Here is a 26,233-nt window from a genome sequence, read left to right as displayed (position 1 = left end):
GCTGTATTTAATCTACACCATAAAGAATATGCCTCAAAGATAAGTCTTCACTTATTTCCACTTTGGAGTTGTGGCTTTTAAGTGCAAGCAGGATTACACCCAGTGGTGTAGCAAGACCTGGAATTTTGGATGGGACTGAGTCCAAAGTGGGAAGGTACAACATTTTTCCTCTACTTCCGCCCCACCCTCAACTCAATGAAAAAATACTTGACCTCGCAGGGATCCAGAGAACACTCTCCTACACTCTGCACAATACACGGGCCACCTCCACAACAACCCTCCTTCTGTGCATGTTCAGTTTTGGGGATAGCCATCAGCCATAGCAAGGGTGCTATAATTTTGGGTGACCTGTCATACCACGGATTAGACCTAGGGGACTATTTTTGTGTCAAAGATTCATACTTATGTTTATTGTTACTTGTTATACCGCCTTTTAATCAGGGAACATCAAAGCAGAGTACAATGATAAATATTTGAAAAGGAAAAGAACTCCATTGTACATAGGAAAGATGTAAACAAGAAAAGGGGGAACAGAAAGTGAGGAAAAGGAAAGAAATGCTAAACGTCAACCTGGCCTCAGCTGGGCGTCCCTCCACCAGTTGAAAAGCTAATTAGGGAGGGAGAACAAGTGGCCTTCTTGGTTGACAGAGGAAACAAGGATAAGAAAGCTCAGAACGTAGGTGTGGAGGGAGAGAATTTCAGAGAGACAGTGCCAGGTGAAAAAAAGCTGAATGACGAGTGGACTCTAGCCTAGTCATATGTACTGGAAGAATAGCGGGACGGGAATCAAATGCCGAGCACAGGACATGTGGAAGGCAGTAGGGTGTAATCAGAGCAGCAAAGTAAGGAGGAAAAGATGAACGAAGAGCATGGAAAGTGAGGTCTTATGAATGATACGAGACTTAATGGGAAGCCAATGGTGGTGCTTTTAAAAGAGGGGTAACATGATCATCATCAATTCAGCTTGTTACCACCACAAGTTGAGAGAAGTTTTAAATGGCCAAAGAGGTCCATGCCACGAGTAACAGGCTCACAGGATTCTGGCTCTGTCCCATCACATCTATGGACTTTTAGTTCCAGTTTGTCAAGCAAAACAGGACCCCAAACCCACAGATGCAATAAAGCAGAACCAGTACTGGCTTCTCTTGCCCCTCTTATCATCTGGCCTCTCAAGTGTAATATCAGACATACACTGATCCAATCCACATTCTTTTTGAGACTTATTGCAGATGCATTTAAGTTAGGGATGAGGGTAGCTGTGAAGATATGGGTGTCCTATGCTCAGACATTTAAAATGGACTGTGGTATACTGGGATGTGTGAGTTGTCTGGAAACAAATGGAACCCCAATAACAATCAGCATGGCCTCACCTCTGTTGTGTTTGCACATCCATCACTAAGGAAATGTATCCCTCAATGAGAGAAAAAGAAAAGAAACGAATGTGGTCAGAGTCATCATTGCCCGCCACTGATTCTTTTACTCTAGAAGAAACAAATAAAAGGTAAGTGGAAAAGTCAGTCATTATGGAGTCAAAGGTCAACAAATCATATTGGGTGACCTCCTGCATCTATTCAATTCTCTCTTAGGCTGTAGCAATGTTCAGCACAAAAACACATTACAAAATGGCGGCTCTACTGAAAATCTCTCAATCCCTAAAAGGATAAAATTAAAATGAGGAAAGCTGTGGCACCATCAGCTGGTCAAGGGTCCATGTGACCTTAGCAGTAAGCTCAGATTTATGATAAAACACAGGCCTAACTGCAAGGAGTGAGCAAGGTTGACAGGGTACTATATACACTTCTTAACACCAACCAGCAAGGCATTCTGGAAACAGTATTTAGACATAGGAGTTCGTCCACTGTTAACTGGTAATTCAGTAACTTCAGTATTGTGGACCGAGACCCATTTTATATAGAATTTATCCAGTCTAAGTTTTCACTTGCATGATTCTTTTCTGTGGAATTTTTCCTTTCAAAGATTGGAGATAAATGATGCACTGTTTCAAACCTATGCACACAAGCTGACTCAGAGGTTTTATGCTTTTTACTTTTTCTTCTTTTTTAGCTGATCTGTAAATCTGCTCTATAGTGCTGCTTCATGAAAATAGTTCATTATAAGAGAGTGTTCTGCTGTGGAGAACCTACCCATTGGAGTAAAACATAACATCCATTAGCAGTGTAGCAACGGTGGGAAGGGTATCTGGATCGAGGCTGGTGACACAGAACATGTTACTGGGGCTGGAGAGGGGATGAATGACAGGCCTTTGAACTAGAAGAAACAGAAACAGGTAGGTTATACTTAACCAATCCTTATGACCATCGTCCAAACATAAGAACGGCCTTATACATCTTGCTCAGACATTCAGAAACAGGAATAGATAATATTTGCAAAAAATTTCCCAAGCCATCTGAATACAGTTTTACCATCAGAGCTGACAAACTATCACGTTTACAAAAAAAAGGTGAAGGACGATTCCTTATGTGGTGTCTAAACTTAGGCGCCAATATTGCACCTCAGTTATACACGCGATTGGCAGCAATAATTATCATTTTCACACCTAAGTGATATACACTGTTCTATAAACAGTGGGCCCGATAGTCAGACTGTGGGAGGCAGCCCACATAAGTGGCATGATTGGCGCTGATCCTGGATATTCAATGCTGAACTATTTCCGGTGACTGACACTGAATATCTGGGGAGGGGGAGGTCGCCTCAAACTTAACCGGTTTAAGTGAATATTCAGCGCTGGCCAGTTAAGTTTATAACAGCCAAAGACAGGTATCCAATTTATGCGGTCTAATTTGGCCACTAAACTTAGCCGGCTAGGTCTCGATTGCTGGTTATCACGCGATATAGCTGTTTACCTTTATGGCGCTGACCATGAATATTCAGCAGAGAGAACTAGTTATCTCACGCTGAATATTAGAAGTTCGGTGCCGAAACGCTAGTTAAACGGTCAGTGGCCATTTCTGGCTGAACATCGGCAAGCGTGTGCCTAAATCACTTAGGACCAGATTCTATATGTAGTACGAGTTACGTGAGCTAAACTGGGCACATGCCCAATACATGTAACTTAATTAACGTGCCAATCAGCACTGATAATTGGGTATTCTATAACAATGTGCACATAAATCCTAATGCACATACATATTGGGGGGGGGGGGGCATGGACAGGGACGTTTCTGGGGGGCATTCCCAAATATTATGCGCACTGATATAGAATACAGCCAAATTGCACATAACTATAGGTACTGGCATTTAAGCCTAACTGCAGGCGCCTATAGTCAGACTCTGTTTATGCCTAAGCGTGATTCTACAAAGGACGCATACTCTTTATAGCATCGCAGCACCGATTTTTAGGCGCTACTTATAGAATATAATCCTTAGCGCACAACTGTCAGGGGACTTACATGTGTATAGGGCATGGATGTGTTACCAGGTGATGCGCACAACTTGTCTAATTACATGGTGAACTTTGGAGCGCCAATGTAGTATTTCACTAGTATTGTGCAATGGCTTAGATGCAGTCCAAGCTGTTATAGAATTTGTGCTTGAAAGAAGAAACAACCACAAGAGTGGAGGAAAACTCAATCCCTACGAAAGTCAGCCAGACGACAGAAGGAGTAGGGTAGGCTGGCACTTTCCAAACCACAAGGGAATGTCATAGTCCAAAATTCAAAGGAGCAATCCAGTGGTCATTGGAAGTACATCCTTGAATTTTTGGACTATGACATTTGCTTTGCTTTGTGCTAGAACTTGAAAACCTTTTTTTGTACCAGACTTCAAAACTTATTATTATTATTATTTTTTTTTTTTTTAACACCAGAAGACTCCTGAGGCAGGCGCTTTAGCCCCGAACACAGCAGTCGTGTTGAGTCACTTAGAGGCATATTTTCAAAGCACTTAGCCTTCCAAAGGTTTTTATGGAACTTTGGAAGGCTAAGTGCTTTGAAAATATGCCTCTTGGTGTTTTTCAATAAAGAACTATATTTGTACATATGTCTCCCTTGTCGTTTGGAATGAGCCAGTCTACCCTACTCCATCTATAGAATTTGTGCTAAGCATACCCCTTTGTGGTACATAAAGGGGGCGCCTTTTACAAAGCCGTGCGTTTTTAGCTGGCGGTAAATGCTGAGACACCCGTAGGAATATAATGGGTGTCCCAGCATTTACTGACAGCTGATTTTTACCATGTGCTGAAAACGCTAGTGCGGATTTGTAAAAGACCCCCTAAACAAGGCCACAATTTATAGAATTGCTGCCACTGTTTTCTTTAGGACAATTTCTTGACATTGGTCGTGACATATTGTACTGGTGGAATGAGAGGTGCTTTGTGGTCCTAAAATGACCTGTTTGGTAAATTTCTTGAATCAATCCAGGTTAACTAATAAATTCACTCTGATTTCATCTTCTAGAATAGGATTTGAATAGGCAAAAAAAATCAAACACGCTTCTTACCGAGTTTAGGTTTCACAAAGCCATTTGTTACGCTAAGATTGTCAGCAGCTACTGTCTCGCCATTGACTACCCTCAGGATGGTGAACTCAGCTGCCAGGGTGTGCATTACAAAGGGTAAATCTCGTTCACGTATCTATGGAAAAAAAGTGAAAAGTATCTTGTCCAATTATTGTGGTCAATGTAAGAAGAAGAATAGTTTATTTTTGTTAATGTCTTGGAATAATCATGTATAATAATTCTAATATCCTTCACGTGGAACATAGATGTAAATTTGAAAATTATTTAAAAAAGTGAAATGTTTCATTATCACTGCAGAGTAATGATAGGATTCAAGACTATTAGAAGGACAGTTATATCCAAAGGACTGAGATACATGGAGGGGAGGGAAGGGAGATGGGAAAAGGGGGAAGGGAAAAAGGGGAAAATGCAGCACATAGTTAGAAGGGGATGAAGAGGAGAGAGGGACATGCTAATAATGGAAATGTACATATTTTCTAATTGTGTATTTAGAAGAGTATGGAAGAAAATACATTTCTGTTACTTTGACCAGTATTTTCACTGCTTACAGAATCTTACAGGTGTGTGTGTGTGTGTGGGGGGGGGGGGGGGGGGGGGGGGGGGAGAGAGAGATAAAGGTGACTGTGTGGCAGGGTGCGGGGGGGGGATTTTATTTTTTTGTGTCCTCTTTTTTTGTCTCCACAAACTCTAGTTCAAATTGCGTTGGCATTGAATGTTTGATTGGTTTCACTGGTCATTAAAATCAAATATTAGTACCACTTATTTCTGTGCCCTTTCAAAACATGAACCCCCTTTATGGCCATGGCATTGCTTAACCCTCTTCTGGAGGCACACCTAGCCAGTCAGGTTTTCAGCATTACCACAATGAATATGCATGAGGGATATTTGTATATAAAGGGCCTCCAATAAAAGCAAATGTATCTCGTACGTATTTATTGAGGTAATTCTGAAATCCCGGCCAGTTAGCTGTGCTTCTAGGAGAGGGCCGAGAAGCACTGGACTAAGATGCTGTCAGACAAGACCACACAACACTTGGTTGATATTTTCCCCTATATAGACTTTTTCAATATTTTCTCTTACCAAGATGAAGTCTGTTTGATAAGTGGAGAGCATGAATACTGAGATGTTCTGGTCAGCAAGCGGAGCAATCACTGACTTGGCAATCTTAGTCACACCAATGGGCTGAGAGTTAGAGAAACTCCCTCCTCCGGAAACAACATTCAGGGCCAGCCACGTAGCGTCTGCTACACTTAAATGTTCTGATGAAGGAAGTTCTGAAAATGACAAAAATCCCTCTGGTGGTTATTTCTACTGCACTTTATTCTCAGATTTGATCATAGCTTTCCCCCCCCCCCCCCCCCCCCCAAAAAAAACTTTTATTGTAAAACATGGCAGATATACAAAATGAAAAAGATAGAACAATAATAATATGCAATCAAATCTTTTATCACATCCACCCCCTTCCCCAAATCCCTCCCTTGTTCTGCCCCTTCCTCAACTACACCCAACCCTCCCCTCCTATCGGAGCACACGCACTTCATAAATCCATCCTCCCCGTCACCCTCCAGAAAAGTGTAAAATGAATAGCTATGTTAAGATTATGGTGGGCTGGATGCTCCCTGTGATCGCAATGTCTGATAAATGTCCCATGTCCTGTTAAAGGAGAGCAACTGGCTGATTCACAAAGCAGTCAATTTATTCAAGGTTTGATCAGTTAAAGAAGACACAAATAATCAGCAACTTTCTAGTCAAGAAGATGGACCCAAAATGCCTCCAAACCAATTAATCACCTTTTGCTGGGCAATACAAGCACACATTTTAATTAAGGACAATTTGCATGTTTTTGTATTTAGCCTGGAAGTTTTGTCCTGCTCAGTTGGTACCAGGCTGGGGTCTGGTGCCATAAGTCTTCATTTGTACTATTCCAGGGATTTTTCCTTCCCTCTTCCAACCAACCACACTTGGTCATACCACTACAGTGACCAACCTGAACTGGACGCCATGTAGCATGGATTCCTTTGGAGCCCAACAACCAGAGGCCCTGCTTCTGACCATCTAGACATCAGTGTTTCAGGGAACTGGCCTTGGCAAGAGCTTAGATGGAGTGGCTAAAACCAAAGCAGGGTAGAGCAGTACAGGTATGGTGCAGGAACGAAGTGTGAAGCAGGAATCAGGTGCAGGCACTACAGGGCAGAACTGTCTATTAAGCAGTAAAGAGGAGCTGGGTAGCAGTAAATGCAATGCAGGCTCACCAAGCACCTAGCAGCAAGGGTATGTCTGCTTGCCTCTCCTTATATGATCATTGATTAGACACACCTCTTGCTAGTCCAATAGGCTTCTCCAGGGGATGGCCATTTCTTTCTACCCCTGGAGCTTATATTTCCTTGAACTTGGATTGCAGCTAAATGGCCCACCCTGGGCCAGCCAGAAGTCTTGAAATCTCCAATCTCAAGTTCAAACTTCAACGTTTCCCTACCCATTGCTAGAGAACCTTGGAGAACATAATGATAGTCACCCCAACATATCCCTCTGTTCTTTCTGGTCACCATTTCAGAATCCAACACGAATGATGTCTAAATGGAACACACTGCTCTCTCAGTTCAATCCCCAATATACAATTGTACATCCACGGCAAATGACTAACCATCAAAACTGTTACCCCCATCCAGAATGACTATACTAGCACACTAGCTACTAGGTATCTACGACTGCATAGACTTTAATGAGAAACATAACTAGTCTGATCATTGTAGTGGTGGTTCTGGACCTGGGGCCATGCAAATCAGAAACTTGCAATCATGGGCCCTTAAATCAGCCACTAGGTGCCACCCCTTAAACAACGTCCAGGTCTCCTCATGACTGTGTGCACTGTCACCAGAATATTCCTAGCCCCAGCCAACATGGGATTAAATTCACCTACTAATGATGGACATTTCCTCCCATCCAAGGGTCCCACAAAGCTAGATATTACGGGGAAATTTGGTGCAAACCATGTGGATGGTTTTAATGCATGCGTTTTAGGAAATTTTTGAAAGGACAACCACATTTTACTCTGTGAAAATGAACATGTGCAGAGTATGCATGTCAAAAGGATCGATGTACTTTTGTATCTACTCTCTGCAGGTGACCAAACAAGGGAGAACTAGAATGAATATATCTGGAAAAAGAACATACATGGTCATAGAACACCTCTTTCATCCATGGTTCAAAGCACACATATTACAGGACAGGCACCTAGCCAGACCTCAGATTTTGGGGGATCCTGATCCCAAGGTGTGTTGGGGGGGCACACACAATTTTGCCACACCCATATACTTGAGCTTGTGGGGGGTCTACAATTTCTACCAGTGGAAGCCCTCCTTCTTGTGAAGCCAGGCCATTAGTGACACTTTTCCTAGGCCGCTGCCATACCAGCTGAGCCCCTCCCCTCCACCATGAACGTTTGTTTGTTTTTTTTAGTGGAAGTACATGCGTATTTTCACATTGAAAACAAATACAAAGTCCACAGGTAAAATGTACTCCCAGACTTTGCAGCAATGCATGTGGGATGAAGATTATCCTATGTGATTTTCAGAACCTCAATAAGTTAAAAGATGAGACCACTGCCCAAGGCCGCTAAATGTATAAACCTGCAAGTGACTCAATTTCTTTTCAGCAAGGGCACAAGAATTCCCTGCCAAACTTTAAAAGTTTTTATTTATGAAACATTTTAATAATACGATCACAGAAAATCTGATGTGACCGTAGGAAATAAGAAAAAAAACTAAAGGGCCCCTTTACTAAGCTGTGGTAAGCATTAATGTGTGCTTACTGAATCTTAAAATCCAATACTGCATTTGGTGTGCGCTACCCACGCTCTAAAAAATAGACTATTATTTTGCGCTGGGGTGGAGACTAGGAGTGCCTCGTCCTAGTGTAGCTGCATTCTCATGCATTAACCATGGTTAGCGCAGGATCCCTTACCGCCTATTAAAGAGGTGGTGGTAAGGGCTCCTGCGTTAATGGCCATGCGCTAATTGGGAAACTAGAGCAGGCCATTAATACAGAAAATGGGTAATGCGGCCATTTTATATCTGTGCTAAAAGTGGCCTCAGCGCACAGGAAAGCCCTGCACTATTGATACGTAGGGTCACTTCTTAGCGCACTTAAGAGAGCCTCTAGACGTCTTGAAAACTTTTAAAGAAAAAAAAAATTCAGCCAAAAGAAATATGAGGGGCCAAACAAGAAATAACAGGAAACTAAGGGGCCCTTTTAGGGCTTACCACAGCTTCGTAAAAGGGCCCCTAAGCTAACGATTTGGAACAACACCAATCCACTACAGAAAATACCCCAATCCCGCCCTTCACAGAACATCATACCCCAATATTCAAATCCGTTCGATAAAAATTCTATAAATGGGACATATCCTAAGTCACAATAAAACCAGATACCACACTGGAATGTGTTACAAATTGAAGGGTCTTCATGAGGAATATGATTCTGGCTCATGAAGGCTGGGGATAATGACCGATTTCCCTAGACATTCAAGCTTATATTTCCTTCACTCAGGATGACTCTATTCCTGAGGGGGAAAAAGTTGTTTATCTGACTTTCCTGGCCCAGCATGTGCAATATAAGCAATAAAATGAATGACAGTAGCAAGAAGAGTCTTCTCCAACATTAAAGATTTGCCAATCTCATCTAGTTATGAAAGTTGTATCGCTCACAGATAGAGGATTGAGACAGCGGTGCATATTGTGGAGATAAACTGGTAGGTGGCCCCCACCAGGACAGGTTTGAGAATCACTGCCCCATCCTATTCTGTACAAAACAAAATTGTAGTTCAACGCATAAAATAAACCTGAAGGAAAGTGCAGCAGAAATGTACCAACATGCAAACTCTAGAAATTCAGTAACACAGCCCCACCAATATTTCCTCCCTCCCCCAGATGCAAGCAACAAGGCAGGGGCGTAGCTACGGGTGGGCCTGGGTGGGCCCAGGCCCACCCAATTTCAGTCCAGGCCTGCCCAGCGCCAGCTCCCATTGCCGGCCACTGCTGCTTTTCCTGATGAGCAGCAGTGGCCGGCGCTACAAAAAGAAGAAGCGCTCAGCTGACTGAGCTGAGCGCCAACGCGTCGATAAGGACGAGAAAAAAATGTTTTAAAAAAAACGCGGCACTGCAGGCAGCCTCGAAGCATTGGCTGCTGGCTCTGCAGGCTCCTCCCGTCTCTTACATCACTGCCCCTGTAGCGAAGCAGGGGCAGTGACGTAAGAGACGGAAGGAGCCTGCAGAGCCAGCAGCCAATGCTTCGAGGCTGCCTGCAGTGCCGCGTTTTTTTTTAAAACATTTTTTCTCGTCGGATATAGCGACGCATTGGCGCTCAGCTGAATCAGCTGAGCGCTTCTTCTTTTTGTAGCACCGGCCCTGCTGCTCATCAGGAAAAGCAGCAGTGGCCGGCAATGGGAGCTGGGGCTGGTGGGCCTGAATGGGAGAGGGAAAATGGATGGCAGGATGGGGAGAAAGAGGGAAAATGGAAGGATGAGGAGAGAAAGAGGGAAAAACAGATGGCAGGATGGGGAGAAATAGGGAAAAAGGAAGGATGGGGAGAGAAAGAGGGAAAACAGATGGGAGGATGGGGAGAAAGAGGGAAAAAAGGAAGGATGGGGAAAGAAAGAGGGAAAACAGATGGGAGGATGGCAGAGAAAGAGGGAAAACAGAAGGATGGGGAGAGAAAGAGGGAAAACGGAGGATGGGGAGAGAGAAAGAGGGAAAACAGATGGGAGGATGGCAGAGAAAGAGGGAAAATGGAAGGATGGGGAGAGAAAGAGGGAAAACAGCTGGGAGGATGGCAGAGAAAGAGGGAAAATGGAAGGATGGGGAGGAGAAAGAGGGAGAAACAGATGGGAGGATGGCAGAGAAAGAGGGAAAATGGAAGGATGGGGAGAGAAAGAGGGAAAACAGATGGGAGGATGGCAGAGAAAGAGGGAAATGGAAGGATGGGGAGAGAAAGAGGGAAAACAGATGGGAGGATGGCAGAGAAAGAGGGAAAATGGAAGGATGGGGAGAGAAAGAGGGAAAACAGATGGGAGGATGGCAGAGAAAAGAGGGAAAATGGAAGGATGGGGAGAGAAAGAGGGAAAACAGATGGGAGGATGGCAGAGAAAGAGGGAAAATGGAAGGATGGGGAGAGAGAAAGAGGGAAAACAGATGGGAGGATGGCAGAGAGAAAGAGGGAAAATGGAAGGATGGGGAGAGAAAGAGGGAAAACAGATGGGAGGATGGCAGAGAAAGAGGGAAAATGGAAGGATGGGGAGAGAAAGAGGGGAAAACAGATGGGAGGATGGCAGAGAAAGAGGGAAAATGGAAGGATGTGGAGAGAAAGAGGGAAAACGGAGGATGGGGAGAGAAAGAGGGAAAATGGAAGGATGGGGAGAGAAAGAGGGAAAACAGATGGGAGGATGGCAGAGAAAGAGGGAAAATGGAAGGATGGGGAGAGAAAGAGGGAAAACAGATGGGAGGATGGCAGAGAAAGAGGGAAAATGGAAGGATGGGGAGAGAAAGAGGGAAAACGGGGAGGATGGCAGAGAGAAAGAGGGAAAATGGAAGGATGGGGAGAGAAAGAGGGAAAACAGATGGGAGGATGGCAGAGAAAGAGGGAAAATGGAAGGATGGGGAGAGAAAGAGGGAAAACGGGAGGATGGCAGAGAAAGAGGGAAAATGGAAGGATGGGGAGAGAAAGAGGGAAAACGGGAGGATGGCAGAGAAAGAGGGAAAATGGAAGGATGTGGAGAGAAAGAGGGAAAACGGAGGATGGGGAGGAGAAAGAGGGAAAATGGAAGGATGGGGAGAGAAAGAGGGAAAACAGATGGGAGGATGGCAGAGAAAGAGGGAAAATGGAAGGATGGGGAGAGAAAGAGGGAAAACAGATGGGAGGATGGCAGAGAAAGAGGGAAAATGGAAGGATGGGGAGAGAAAGAGGGAAAACAGATGGGAGGATGGCAGAGAAAGAGGGAAAATGGAAGGATGGGGAGAGAAAGAGGGAAAACAGATGGGAGGATGGCAGAGAAAGAGGGAAAACAGATGGGAGGATGGCAGAGAAAGAGGGAAAATGGAAGGATGTGGAGAGAAAGAGGGAAAACAGATGGGAGGATGGCAGAGAAAGAGGGAAAACGGAGGATGGGGAGAGAAAGAGGGAAAACAGATGGGAGGATGGCAGAGAAAGAGGGAAAACGGAGGATGGGGAGAGAAAGAGGGAAAACAGATGGGAGGATGGCAGAGAAAGAGGGGAGATGGATGAAAGGATGCAGAGAAAAAGGGGAGAGTGGAAGGATGTGGAGAGAGAAGGGACACTGAACAGAAAAGGGTAGAGAGATACACACTGGTTAGAAGGAGGGAGAGAGACATTAGATGGAAGGATCAGGAGAGAGGGTAGATGGGTGGAAGGATGGGGAGAGAAAGAGGGAAGACGCTGGATGGAAGGGTAGGGAGAAAGAGGTGACACTGGATGGAAGGATGCAGAAAGAAAGAGGGGAGACTATTGGAAGGATGGGGAGAGAGAGGGGAGACACTGGAAGGATGGGGAGAGAAAGAGGAGAGCTGCTGCATGGAAAGGGGGAGTAGTGAAAGATTGGAGAATAAGAGGAAGGGGCATGGGGAGAACAAGGGTGAGAAAAAGATGAAAAGCCATAAGTAGGTGAAGGAAATTAAAGAATGGATAGTAAGAATGAATTAAATCTGGACACAGAGAGAGGCAGAAAAATATTGAAGAAAGCAAAGAAAAAGGAGAGAAAAATGACAAATGGCCAGGAAACCCTGGCAGAAGAGTTAAGCGAAAATGAAGGAAAGCAGAATCTAGAGACTGGGAGCAACACAATGAGAAAAAGTAAATGGCCATACAACAAAGGTAAAGAAAATAATTTTATTTTTAATTTAGGATAAAGTAATATGGTGTTAATAAAGTTTCAGAGACCAATACTTCCTTCCTTAGGTCAGGAGAGGATACCGTAACAGCATTATACTGACCTGAGGCAGGAGGTTTTGGCCTCTGAAAGCTCACTGAAAAGGATTAGGCTATTAAATAAATTGTCTGAAATCTGATGCACTGAAAAGCAGCACTTTACCCTGTGTGACAAATGCATCTGAGTGTGACTACATTTTGCTGGGGGGGGGGGGGGGGGGGGGGTAGAGAGAAAATTTTGTGCCCACTCACTTTGGGTTCAGGCCCACCCAAAATTGGCAGTCTGGCTACGCCACTGCAACAAGGCATAAGGAAGTCGACCAAACTGTGTTGTTCCACTCATGCCAGACTTGGGAGTCCTGAGCAAATCTTTAAAAAAAAGTTTTAAAAGAAATCATCTACTCAAGGTATCTAGAAGAAAGATCCCATCATGAAACCACTGTGATCTTTTATGAAGATTGCCATCTATAATATGTTTACATGAAGTATAGAAGATTTGGAAAGGTGACCTACCATGCCCAGGATCTCCTGAGGTACTTCACTGCCCCATTCTGATTTACATTCAAAGTATTTTTTAGCGTCAGGGAAGCATGCGCAGATGTTAGAACTACCATAGGAAACCTGAGCACAACCCGCAGTATTTATTTATTTATACCCCACATTATCCCACCTTTTTGCAGGCTCAATGTGGCTTACAGAGTAAGGTTATGATAAAGTCTGTACATGATTTAAATACAGTGGATCATAAGCTGAGGTAAGAGAGGTGACTGCATTTTTGTGCATGAGAAGCATAAGTTAGCGCTTACTGCCGCTTAGCAAAAGGACCCTTTTATTACTAATATAGTATCTCATTTTTGAAACCAAAAAACATCGAAAAAGCAGCACAAACTGGCAGATGGGACTTTTTTTTTGCCAGAATGTACAAATCACTATTTTCACAACCCATTTTTAAGATGGTTTTCTATGCAGTTCATCTGCAGTGTGACAAAATCACAAGGGGGTGTGTTAGAGAAGTTTTGAGGGTGGGATTTGGGTGTTCCCAGAACTTGGACGTTCTTCTGCCATATTGGAATAAAGCGAAAACTTCCAGGGCTAAAAGTTAGATATGTTGGTCTAGACCTGTTTCAATCACGACTAAGTCACAAAAAGGTGTCCTAAATGACCAAATCACCACTGGAGGAATTAAGGCATAAACTCCTTCCCCTTACTCCCCTAGTTTTCACTGATCTCCTCCCACCCCCCAAAATGTGAAAAACAGTACATATCAGCCTCTATGACAGCTTCAGACGTTATGGCCAGTTCAATTAGAGCAGCAAGCAGGTCCCTGAAATAGCCTTGTGGTCAGTGCAGTGCACAGTACAGAAGGGGACTCAGGCCCATAACCCAACACACTTGTGGTGGAAAGTGTGAGCCATTCAAAATTCACTAAAAGCCTATTGTACCTGCATATAGGTGACGGGTAGTGGTGTACAGTTAGGTAAAGTAGGTGTCTGGTGGGTTTTAGAAAGCTCACCATACAATAAAAGGGGGTAACACAGATGTGTGAGAATATTGGCATTTAAGCACATGTGCACACACATTCTGATCATTCCGCGTATTAAAAAAGGAGGACGGAAGACCAAACGACAGCCGGCATGGTTGAAAAGTGAGGTGAAGGAAGCTATTAGAGCTAAAAGAAAATCTTTCAGAAAATGGAAGACGGAACCAACTGAAAATAATAAGAATGTCAAGTCAAATGCAAAGAGCTGATAAGGAAGGCTAAGAGGGACTTTGAAAAAAAGATTGCGTTGGAGGCCAAAACACATAGTAAAAATTTTTTTTAGGTATATTAAAAGCAGGAAGCCAGCAAAAGAATCGGTTGGACCGCTAGATGACCGAGTAAAAGGAGCGATCAGGGAAGACAAAGCCGTAGCAGAGAGATTAAATTAATTCTTTGCTTAGGTCTTCACCGAGGAAGATTTGGATGGGATACCAGTGCAAGAAATGGTATTCGAAACTGACGAGTCGGAGAAACTTAATGAATTTTCTGTAAACCTGGAGGACGTAATGGGGCAGTTCTACAAACTGAAGAGTAGCAAATCTCCTGGACCAGATGGTATTCATCCCAGAGTACTGATAGAACTGAAAAATGAGCTTGCGGAGCTATTGTTAGTAATATGTAATTTATCCTTAAAATCGAGCGTGGTGCCAGAAGATTGGAGGGTAGCCAATGTAACGCCGATTTTTAAAAAAGGTTCCAGAGGAGATCCGGGAAATTATAGACCGGTGAGTCTGACGTCAGTGCCAGGCAAAATGGTAGAGACTACTATAAAGAACAAAATTAGAGAGCATATTCAAAAGCATGGATTAATGAGACAAAGTCAACATGGATTTAGTGAAGGGAAATCTTGCCTCACCAATCTACTACATTTCTTTGAAGGGGTGAACATACATGTGGATAAAGGTGAGCAGGTTGATATTGTGTATCTGGATTTTCAGAAGGCGTTTGACAAAGTACCTCATGAAAGACTCCAGCGGAAATTGGAGAGTCATGGCATAGGAGGTAGTGTTCTATTGTGGATTAAAAACTGGTTAAAGATAGAAAACAGAGAGTAGGGTTAAATGGTCAGTATTCTCAATGGAGAAGGGTAGATAGTGGGTTTCCAAAGGGGTCTGTGCTGGGACCGCTGTTTTTTAAACATATTTATAAATCACCTAGAGATGGGAGTAACTAGTGAGGTAATTAAATTTGCTGAATACACAAAGTTATTCAAAGTCGTTAAATTGTGGGAGGATTGTGAAAAATGACAAGAGGACCTTACGAGACTGGGCGTCTAAATGGCAGATGACGTTTAATGTGAGCAAGTGCAAAGTGATGCGTGTGGGAAAGAGGAACCCCAATTATAGCTATGTCATGCAAGGTTCCACGTTAAGAGTCACAGACCAAGAAAGGGATCTAGGTGTTGTCATTGATAATACGTTGAAACCTTCTGCTCAGTGTGCTGCTGCGGCTAAGCAAATAGAATGTTAGGTATTATTAGGAAAGGAATGGAAAACAAAAATAAGGATGTTATAATGCCTTTGTATCACACCATGGTGCGACCGCACCTCGAATATTGTGTTCAATTCTGGTCATCGTATCTCAAAAAATATAAAGTGGAATTAGAAAAGGTGCAGAGAAGGGCGACGTAAATGATAAAGGGGATGGGACGACTTCCCTATGAGGAAAGCCTAAAGCGGCTAGGGCTCTTCAGCTTGGAGAAGGGGCGGCTGAGGGGAGATAAGATAGAGGTCTATAAAATAATGAGTGGAGTGGAACAGGTAGACATGAAGTGTCTGTTTACGCTTTCCAAAAATACTAGGACTAGGGGGCATGTGATGAAGCTACAATGTAGTAAATTTAAAACAAATCGGAGAAACTTTTTCTTCACTCAACGTGAAATTAAACTCTGGAATTCGTGGCCAGAGAATGTGGTAAAGGCGGTTAGCTTAGCGGAGTTTAAAAAAAAGGTTTGGACGGCTTCCTAAAGAAAAGGTCCATAGACCATTATTAAATGAACTTGAGGAAAATCCATTATTTCTGGGATAAGCAGTATAGAATGTTTGTACTTTTTGGGGATCTTGCCAGGTAGTTGTGACCTGGATTGGCCACTGTTGGAAACAGGATGCTGGGCTTGATGGACCTTTGATCTTTCCCAGTATGGCAATACTTATGTACTTATGTATTACACATTTATTTGGTAACTTAAAAGTTGACATCTAGCTTACAGAATTACCCCCATTCCGCATGTGGCTTTAAATGTAGTATTTCACTTCGTAAAAGAATTACAGAACATTTTGAGGCTGCACAAGCATCTCAAACTCACTCAGCAGGTAAGATAAGCAAGTAAACATGCGTGGGATTTGCATAAAGGAATCCTGTGCAGTAGGAATGGATCCTCAGAAGCTTAGCCGAAATTGGGTGGCGGAGCAGGTGTGGGAAGAGAGGTTGGTGGTTGGGAGGCGAGGATAGTGGAGGGCAGACTTATACGGTCTGTGCCAGAGCCGGTGATGGGAGGCGGGACTGGTGGTTGGGAGGCAGGAAATACTGCTCAGCAGACTTGTACGGTCTGTGCCCTGAAAAAGGCAGGTACAAATCAAGGTAAGGTATACACATATGAGTTTATCTTGTTGGGCAGACTGGATGGACCATGCAGGTCTTTTTCTGCCGTCATCTACTATGTTACTATGCTAGGTTATGTAATTGCATCTGGTTGCTTTTAGCTGGATAATCAAACAAAACTAACTGGTTAGTTTTCTGGGCTGATTATGCAGTTAAACCTAGACAAGCCATTTGTGCAGCCAATTTACCTAATTAGTGCTGAAAATCCATGCAATGAGCTAAATCAAATTCCTGTCCTAGAAATTCCTCTGGCTGGTCCCTTTCTCGACTATCCAAATTTTTGTACCTTGCAGAGCTACCCAGATAAATCTTTTGAAAGCATTTCTAGATTTCAAAATGCAATTGCAGCTTAAATCATTGTGTTCAGTTCACCTAATAGAAAACCCTGGCTACATAAGAATGGAAAATAACAAAATTACCACGTCTGAACAGCCTTTCCATCGTGCAGGCAGATGGAAAACCACAACCCAAGCTGTAATGAAACAAATACAGACTATAGTGCTCAACAATTTCATTTAAATAGCATCCAATAATTTGTTTGGGAAGGGAAGCTTCAAGGCCGAGCTTGTAAAACACAGTAAGTACAAACAGTCCTAGAAAGAAAACAAATTAAGCATTCGGTAACAATGACTCAACAAGACTGAACACAAATGCAAATCTGATGGTATGGAGAAGATGCGATAAGGAATAGATTCAGACTCAAATAGCCCATAGAAAGTTTGCAGCTCTTGTAGCTAATGCCACTTTTATTAAGGTCGATATGTATCTTACAACATAAATCAGTGAAATGAGCTATGACAAGAATGTTACCTTGGGAGAGAGAACGATTGCATCAGTGTTCAAATCCCGCTTCTTCACTAACATTTCTTCAAGTTCCTGGACAAGTCACGTAACCTTCCCTTGCGTTAGGTACAAACCTAGGTTCCTATTTACTAAGCTGTGTTAACATGCACTAACGGTTAAGATTCCCAAGTACTTCTAGTTTCAAACTTCAAGTGCCAGCAGAGTAAACAGCACTTCAAACAAACTTGCATACATAACTCAACAAGTACTAAATATGTCTAGATACATTTTAATTTTCATAGTTTAAAAAAAAGTTTTTGAGGATCTGCATAAACGCTGCAATCCAAATTTTCAAAGCAACGATATGCACATCTTCATTGATCCATATTCTTTCAGTTTTTCAGCCATGAGTTCATTTAATTTTGATTAGATTTCATCCTCTTCAAACATGTGGTGGTTACAGCAGTCCTTTAAAACCCCCCAAAACAAAACAGATAAAAAAACCTTCGACCCTACCTGTCCTTCCAACTATCATCCCCATTTCCTGCCTCCCTTTCACACCAAAGCTACTTGAATGTGCCGTTTACCCCTGCTGTCTTAACCTTTTTCATCTCTAGGTGTTCTTGATCCTCTCCAATCTGGTTTTCACCCTTCACCCTCTAAATTCTACAGAAACAATCCTTGTTAAAAAGTCTCCAGTGACCTGTTCCTGGCCTGATCCAAGGGCTTTTACTCAATCCTCATCCTTCTTGACTTATCCATTGCTTTTGATGCTGTTGATCACCACCTACTGTATTCCTTGGTATGCTGTTTTCACTTGGATTTTGGAACTCTATTCTGTCTTCACATTCTCATTATTGTTTCCATCGAACTTTTAGTGTTTGCTCTGGTGAATCCCTCTCCACTGCTATCCCATTATCAGTTGGTGTCCCTCAGGGGTCTGTCTTGGGACCTTTTCGCTTGCCTCTCTATACTTGTTCTGTTGGGAACCTAATCTCCTTCTATGGTTTTCAGTAGCATCTTTATATCGAAGAATTCCAGATCTACCCCCTACATGAGAAATTTCACCAGGAATTCAGGCCCAAGTCTCAGCTTGTTGTATCACACTGTTGCTCAATCTCCCACCACTATCTGAAACTGAACATGGCCAAGACAGAGTTTTTCTTTCCTCCTAAACCCACTTCTCCTGTTCATCTTTTTTCTATTTCTGTGGATAATACTATCATCTCCCTTGTCTCCTTAGCTCGTAACCTTGGGGTCATCTTTAACTTCTTTTTCTCTCTCTGCACATATCCAATGGATTGGTAAAACCTGTCTTTTTTTTTTCCAACCTCATTCTTTCCTTTCTGAACACACTACTACTTTATCCACACTCTCATCACTTCCTGCTTAGACTACTGCAACCTGTTCTTCACAAGTCTCCCACTGATCTATAAGTGAATTCAGTCTTTGGCTCCTCATTACCTCTCCCTACACCCCTCTTCCAGAATTCCGCTCATCAGGTAAGTCACTGTTATCTATGCCCTCTTCCTTCACCGCAAATTCCATACTCTGTTCCATCATTCTGTCTGCTGTAATGTACACCTACTACTACTATTTAGCATTTCTATAGCGCTACAAGGCGTACGCAGCACTGCACAAACATAGAAGAAAGACAGTCCCTGCTCAAAGAGCTTACAATCTAATAGACAAAAAATAAATAAAGTAAGCAAATCAAATCAATTAATGTGAACGGGAAGGAAGAGAGGAGGGTAGGTGGAGGCGAGTGGTTACAAGTGGTACTAGTCAAAGCAATGTTAAAGAGGTGGGCTTTCAGTCTAGATTTAAAGGTGGCCAAGGATGGGGCAAGACGTAGGGGCTCAGGAAGTTTATTCCAGGCGTAGGGTGCAGCGAGACAGAAGGCGCGAAGTCTGGAGTTGGCAGTAGTGGAGAAGGGAACAGATAAGGATTTATCCATGGAGCGGAGTGCACGGAAAGGGGTGTAGGGAAGGACGAGTGTGGAGAGATACTGGGGAGCAGCAGAGTGAGTACATTTATAGGTTAGTAGAAGAAGTTTGAACAGGATGCGAAAACGGATAGGGAGCCAGTGAAGGGTCTTGAGGAGAGGGGTAGTATGAGTAAAGCGACCCTGGCGGAAGACGAGACGGGCAGCAGAGTTTTGAACCGACTGGAGGGGGGAGAGGTGACTAAGTGGGAGGCCAGCAAGAAGCAGATTGCAGTAGTCTAACGAGAAGTGACAAGGGTGTGGATGAGGGCTTTCGTAGAGTGCTCGGAAAGAAAGGGGCGGATTTTACGGATGTTGTAAAGAAAGAAACAACAGGTCTTGGCAATCTGCTGGATATGAGCAGAGAAGGAGAGAGAAGAGTCAAACATGACCCCAAGGTTTCGAGCTGAGGAGACAGGCAGAATGAGAGAGCCATCAACAGAAATAGAAAACGGGGGGGTGGGGAGGTGGGTTTGGGGGGGAAAATGAGAAGCTCGGTTTTGGTCATATTTAATTTCAGGTGGCGTTGAGACATCCAGACAGCAATGTCAGACAAGCACGCTGAAACTTTGGTTTGGATGCAAGGTGAGATGAGATATCAGGGGTAGAAAGGTAGATTTGGGAGTCATCAGCATAGAGATGGTAGGAAAAGCCATGGGATGAGATTAATGAACCAAGGGAAGAAGTGTAGATAGAAAAGAGGAGGGGACCAAGAACAGAACCCTGAGGTATGCCGACAGGCAGAGGGATAGAAGTAGAAGAGGATCCACCAGAGTGAACACTAAAGGTGCGGAGGGAGAGGTAGGAAGAGAACCAGGAAAGGACAGAGCCCTGGAATCCAAGTGACTAGGCTTATTCAGTATGTCATGTTCCATCTCTACTTCTATTTATATCCATGTTCAAAGCCCGTATTTCTGAAGCTGCTTTTAACACTCATCCCCTTATTCACCTCTTTTATATCCAAGTTGTTGTTGTAATCATTCCCGTAATAAGTGAAACTCCTTAACCTCTTTGTGTCTGGTTGTCTGACTTGAATATGTTATAAACTCTGATAAGCAGGGATTGTGTCTTACATGTTGGTGTACAGTGCTGTGTGTGTCTAGTAGCATTATAGAAATGTTAAGCCGTAGTAGTAGATTTGTACAGAAGGCTTTCTTTTTCTACCATAAGAGTTTTTTTGGGAAAGTGAATGCATTAACCCCATGTCAGTCAGGATTCTGTAAAACACACAGAACAGAGACCATTTTAGTAGTTCTAGTTAGTGACATTAGAGAATCCTTGGAGAGGGGGCAAGATGGATATTTTTTTTCTCCCTTGGACTTCTCTTTGGCATTTGACCTGGTAAGCCATTATCTGCTCTTATCCCTTCTTTACAATATTAGACTTCAGGGAACAGTTCTTAAGTGGCTTGCTTCTCTTGGGTACAGCACAATTCTCAATACTGAGTTCTATCACTGGGTGCTCCTGGGGTAGTTTGGCACCCATGCTTTTTAATTTATTTCCCAGTCCATAAAATGTATTTGTGTGGTATCAGGGTATGAGTGGCTTTTATTTTGCTGGTATCATCCAGCTAGTGAAATATGTTTATTCCCACCGACCTGATCTCTCTCTAGTCGCTCAATGGCTTGATTCCCATTACCTGAAGTTAAATGCGCTCCCCAGTGTTGTGGGTTAGCCAACACAGACAACTGATTCTTTTGTGGGCTGCCATCTTGACACTCAACTTTTAAGAAACAGGTGTCTTGTATAATTAAGGCTTGTTTTTACCATTTTACATGTATTCAGGCCATGAGATATTTTTGGGACATGGATGCTGTTTATAAATTAATTCATGCCTTGATTATGAGTCACCTAGATCATTACAATTCACTTCTACAATGGTGTTAAGCTGTCAACACTATAAAGATTACAGCTCTACAATAAATAAATGACAACTTTAATTCACAGAAAACTTTCCAGTCCAGGAATGTATTCAAGTCACTTAGCTCAAGTCGCTTTGTTTTTTTTCTGAATTAAAGGTGACATGCATTATGAAATATCTTACAACTATTTTTGGATATGAAACATTTTGCTTTTTTGACTTAAAGGAGTGATTGGCTTATTATTATTTTTTTGTCTACAGAATGCTGATTGGTTTGTTCAAATTTGAAGTCTGCATAAAGATGCCAGCACCAGCTTGTTTTGGTAACAGATAATGTAACAAATGACACAATGAGTATTAAACTTAGATAAACGCAGCTTGGGAGAACCCCCAATACAGCACTATTTGTGAAACAAAGGCCTCCTTCAGGTGGGGAAACCTAAGCGTTCAATTTTCTTACTGCTTTGTTTGGGAAAGTGAAGTAAAATTTAGAAAAATAGGCATTATTCATTTGTTTGTAAGAGGATTTCTTTTTTTGACCGATGAAAGGAGAAATTAGGTCTTACCTGATAATTTTCTTTCCATTAGCTCTTCACACTATTCCAGGACAAGTGGTAGTTATGTCCTTCGACCAGCAGGTGGCGATAGAAAATCCAGAACTGAGCACTACTACCTAGCCACGTGCTAGCCGTCCAGTTCCTCAGTATTGTACATAAGCCAGCAGAAAACCAACCGAAATGCATGAACAGCAACCAACCAACAAACAAGGCAAACAAAAACCCAAAAAACCCAACGACAGGATCCAGAACAGTGAGCAGGGCAGTCAGAAGCAAAATAGACTGAAAACATCCGGGAGGGCTCCTGGATCATGTGAAGAACTAATGGAAAGAAAATTATCAGGTAAGACCTAATTTCTCCTTCCATTACGTTCTACCCCACTATTCCAGGACAAGTGGGATGTTCAAAGCAATCCCTGCGAGGGTAGGACATCGGCCAAAGGACGCATCTGACTGCGCCGCAACATCCACAATATAATGCTTGCTGAAAAAATGCAACGACGGACCCCGACGCTGCCCTGCAAATGTCTACTGGAGAAGACAAAGACGTCTCTCCCCACAACGTCACCCACACACCTAGTCGAGTGGGCCTTCAAACCCAAAGGCAAAGCCTTCCCTGCCAGGAGGTAGGCTGGACGACACCGCCTCCTTCAACCAGGGGCAATGGACGCTTTGGAGGCCATTTGGCCCAACTTCTATTTACTGAACAAAACAATCTATCCGAGCGACCAAAACTCATAGTCACCTCCAGATATTGGATAAGAACTCTTCAATTATCCAGAAGCCACAAAACTCATTAGTCACCTCCAGATATTGGATAAGAACTCTTCAATTATCCAGAAGCCACAAGGACACATACCGGCTCCCCACGTCCTGCCGACGAAAGAAAGGCAGCTCTACCGACTGATTAAGATGAAATTCCGAGACCACCTTGGGCAGAAAAAACTGCACTGTTCGTAGAGACACCCCCCCCCTCCGAAAAATGGAGAAAGGGGCCCCTACAAGAGAGCGCCTGGAGCTCAGAAACGCAACGGGACGAAGCGATAGCCACCAAAAATACCACCTTCAGAGTAAGATCCTTCAGGGAAGCCTGATGAAGAGGCTCAAAGGGAGGACGCTGAAGCACTCCAAGCACCAGATTGGGATCCCAGTCAGGGCAGGGAGCCCGGAAGGGCGGTCGAAGACGACCCACTCCTTTCAGAAAACGGACCACATCCGGGTGAGCCGCCAGCGAAGAATTGCGTAAGCGCCCTTGGAAGCAGGCCAAGGCCGCCATCTGGACCTTCAAGGACCCAGCGCTAAGCCCTTGTGCACTCCCTGCTTCAGAAAATCAAGGATGCTGCCCACTGAAGCGCTAAAGGGATCCAAACCCCTTTCCGCGCACCAATCTTGAAATATACGCCAGACTCGGGCATAGGCTGAAGAAATAGACTGCTTGTGAGCCTGAAGCCAGGGCCGTGCCTAGGGTCTCTGGCGCCCCCCTGCAGACTATCAGTTGGCGCCCCCCCCCCCCCACCGTGAAAATGATCACCCCCCCCATGAAAATGATCGCTCACCACTTGCCACACTGAAAGGAATTGTCAGCAATATTCTTAGAAACAAATTGCTATACATTGCAAAATAAGATAGCAGATGTAAATTCTCAAAGTGGACATATTCCAAACGCTAAAATGAAAATAAAATAATTTTTTTCTACCTTTGTTGTCTGGTGACTTTCTTTTTTCAATCATGCTGGTCCAGTATCTGATTCTGCTGCTTTCTGTCCTCTTAACTCCATTTCCAGGGCTTCCTTTCCATTTATTTCTTTACTTTTCTCCTTTCTTCTTCATTTCTTGCTCTATATCCATTTCCAGCAATTTCTCCTCTCTCCCTGGGTCCTGCCCTCCCATCCATGTCCATTCTTGTCCCTCTCTGCCCTTCCCTCCCCCATCCATAGCCAGCAATCCTCCTCTCTCCCCTCCCCTCCATTTCCAGCAATTTGTCCTCTCCCTGGGCCCCCATGTCCATCCTTGTCCCTCTCTGCCCTTCCCTCCTCCATCCATAGCCAGCAATCCTCTCTCCCTCCCCTTCCAGCAATTTGTCCTCTCCCTGGGCCCCCATGTCCATCCTTGTCCCTCTCTGCCCTTCCCTCCTCCATCCATAGCCAGCAATCCTCTCTCCCCTCCCCTTCCAGCAATTTGTCCTCTCCCTGGGCCCTGCCCTCCCATCCATGCCTCTCTGCCCTCCAATCCATTCAGGGTCTGCCCTCCCTCTCACTCCCCATTCCATCCAGGATCTATCCCCCCTCTCTCACTGCCCCCTCTTTTCGGCTCCCAGTTCCCACCTGCGGCTGCCCCTAGTTCCAGATCCATTGATTCTCCCATCCACCCCTGCCCCAGGCATGACCCCATTCTCCCTCCTGCTCACTTTTCAGACCCCAGTTCCAGCTCCATGCCCTTCTCCCATCTGTCTCCCACCCAGTCCCTTCTTTCCCATCCAAGTCCCCCTCACCCCATCTGTCTCCCACCCAGTCCCTTCTGCTATACAAGTGCCCCCCACCCTCACCCCATCTGTCTCCCACCCAGTCCCTTCTGCCCATCCGAGTCCCCCTCACCCCATCTATCTCCCACCCAATCCCTTCTGCTATCCGAGTCCCCCCCCCACCTTCACGGTCACCCCATCTGTCCCCCACCCTCACCCTGCCTCGTCTTCTCCCTGCCACCCGTCTTTAAAAAGAAATTGCCGATGCGATAGCGAGCGCAGCACCTCGTGTGCAAGTAAAAGAAGCGAATCCGATCATCTCATTGGGCCTTCCTTCACTGTCCCGCCCTATAGGAAGTTGCATCAGAGGAGGGCGGGACAGTGAGGGAAGGCCCAATGAGATGATCGGATCCGCTTCTTTTACTTGCACACGAGGTGCTGCGCTCGCTCGGCAAATAAATTTAAAGGGCTGGTGCGGGGGGGGGGGGGGGGGGGGGTGCCAGGATGAAGAGCAGCGGGAGTGGCGGCACCCCCCTCTCTGGTGCCAAAAGATTTAAAGTCCTCGGCGAGGCGAGGGTAAGCACCGCGGCGGCGCCCTCCAGAGGTGGGCGCCCCCCTGCGGCGCTTACCTCGCTTACCGCATCGGCACGGCCCTGCCTGAAGCAGGATAGAAATAACTGAATCCGAATAGCCCTTCTTCCTCAAACGAGACCTCTCAAGGGCCAGGCTGTAAGACCAAAGTGGGAGGGATCTTCCATGGCTACCGGTCCCTGCCGGCTCCCAATCAAAGAACGGATCATCTTCAAAATCTGCACTTTGGTCCACAAAATTATCTACAACGTAGTCCCAGGATACATGACCGACCTCATAGATCTACCAACCAGAAACAGAATCGGATTATCACGATCATACCTAAACCTACATTACACAAATTGCAAAGGACTTAAATACAAAACAACTTATGCATCCAGCTTCTCCTACATAAGTGCACAACTATGGAATAGTCTTCCAAAAGCTGTGAAAACAATCCATGACCACCTAAACTTCAGGAAATCAATAAAAAACACCCTCTTCAAAAAGGCCTATCCCACCGATCCAACGTAAATCCCCACACTCAGCAACACAGCATTACCAATGATCGTACTGGACAATCTAAAATCTTCATTCCCTTCGACCCTCATGACGCTTGATTCACACCTACCTCATTTGACCACAATATAACCTTGTATTTGTTATCAACCGAATTGGCAAACGCCTTTACGGTACTATGTAAGCCACATTGAGTCTGCAAATAGGTGGGAAAATGTGGGGTACAAATGTAATAAATAAATAAATAAATGCATGTTTTTATTATTTATGTATTTTTCTTTTGTAAGCAGGGTAAAAATATTTTTAAATAAATACATCCATCCATTATCTGAATTCAACTGAACTGTCATATTCTGCATCACCTGTAGACTCAGAACGGACCGCAAAGAAAGTCTTGCAAAACCGGAATTTGCACCATTGTTTTTGAATCCTCTTGCTTCGGAGGGGAGAGGAACAATAAACAGAAAAGGATGCAACCGATGACGTGCTCTATCGACAGTGTGATTAAGTAGATCTATTGCGATTTTTGCCACAGTTTTATAAGGACTTTTTCCTCCTTTAAACATACATTCATGAGGTGGGTTTGAGAGTTGTTGAACATCAATTCTCTGTGATACTGAGGTTGTTTCACCTATTCTTTCCACAGGGCATTGGATCCGAGTTTGGGTATTATATTTTGCTCCACAACAGCAAAAGATTTTTGTACACACTTGTCCATGCTGTATTCATATGTATCAAGTGTGACACAAACAAGTCTTCTGATTCAGATCCTTTCACTGTGTTTGTGCTGCATTTGTACTTGAATTGCATCAATGTAAAGCACATGGGGTTCTACTAAGGATTAGAAAAACCCACAATACCGTGCAGGTCTTTTTCTGCCGTTATCTACTATGTTACCAAGTACACATTCACCCTAAACGTAGCCATTAAGTGTCAACCAATGT

The 26,233-nt window shown here is 44.0% G+C and overlaps 1 protein-coding gene across 1 annotated transcript in view; it reads right to left on the bottom strand.

Annotated features, from left to right (window-relative positions):
* CASTOR2 (cytosolic arginine sensor for mTORC1 subunit 2) overlaps positions 1-26,233 on the bottom strand; it is a 224,256-nt gene that overhangs the window by 8,689 nt on the left and 189,334 nt on the right. The window contains exons 3-6 of the mRNA XM_030185885.1: positions 5,557-5,750; positions 4,459-4,591; positions 2,145-2,268; positions 1,371-1,481 (exon numbers count right to left, since the gene is read on the bottom strand). Coding sequence (XP_030041745.1) covers positions 1,371-1,481; positions 2,145-2,268; positions 4,459-4,591; positions 5,557-5,750 — 562 coding nt within the window. The remainder of the gene's footprint in view (positions 1-1,370; positions 1,482-2,144; positions 2,269-4,458; positions 4,592-5,556; positions 5,751-26,233) is intronic.

The sequence above is a fragment of the Microcaecilia unicolor genome, chromosome 13 (genome assembly GCF_901765095.1).
Source record: "Microcaecilia unicolor chromosome 13, aMicUni1.1, whole genome shotgun sequence".
Taxonomy (NCBI): Eukaryota; Metazoa; Chordata; class Amphibia; order Gymnophiona; family Siphonopidae; genus Microcaecilia; species Microcaecilia unicolor.
The sequence above is the reverse complement of the archived record's forward strand: the minus strand, read 5'-3'. Positions and strand labels throughout refer to the sequence as shown.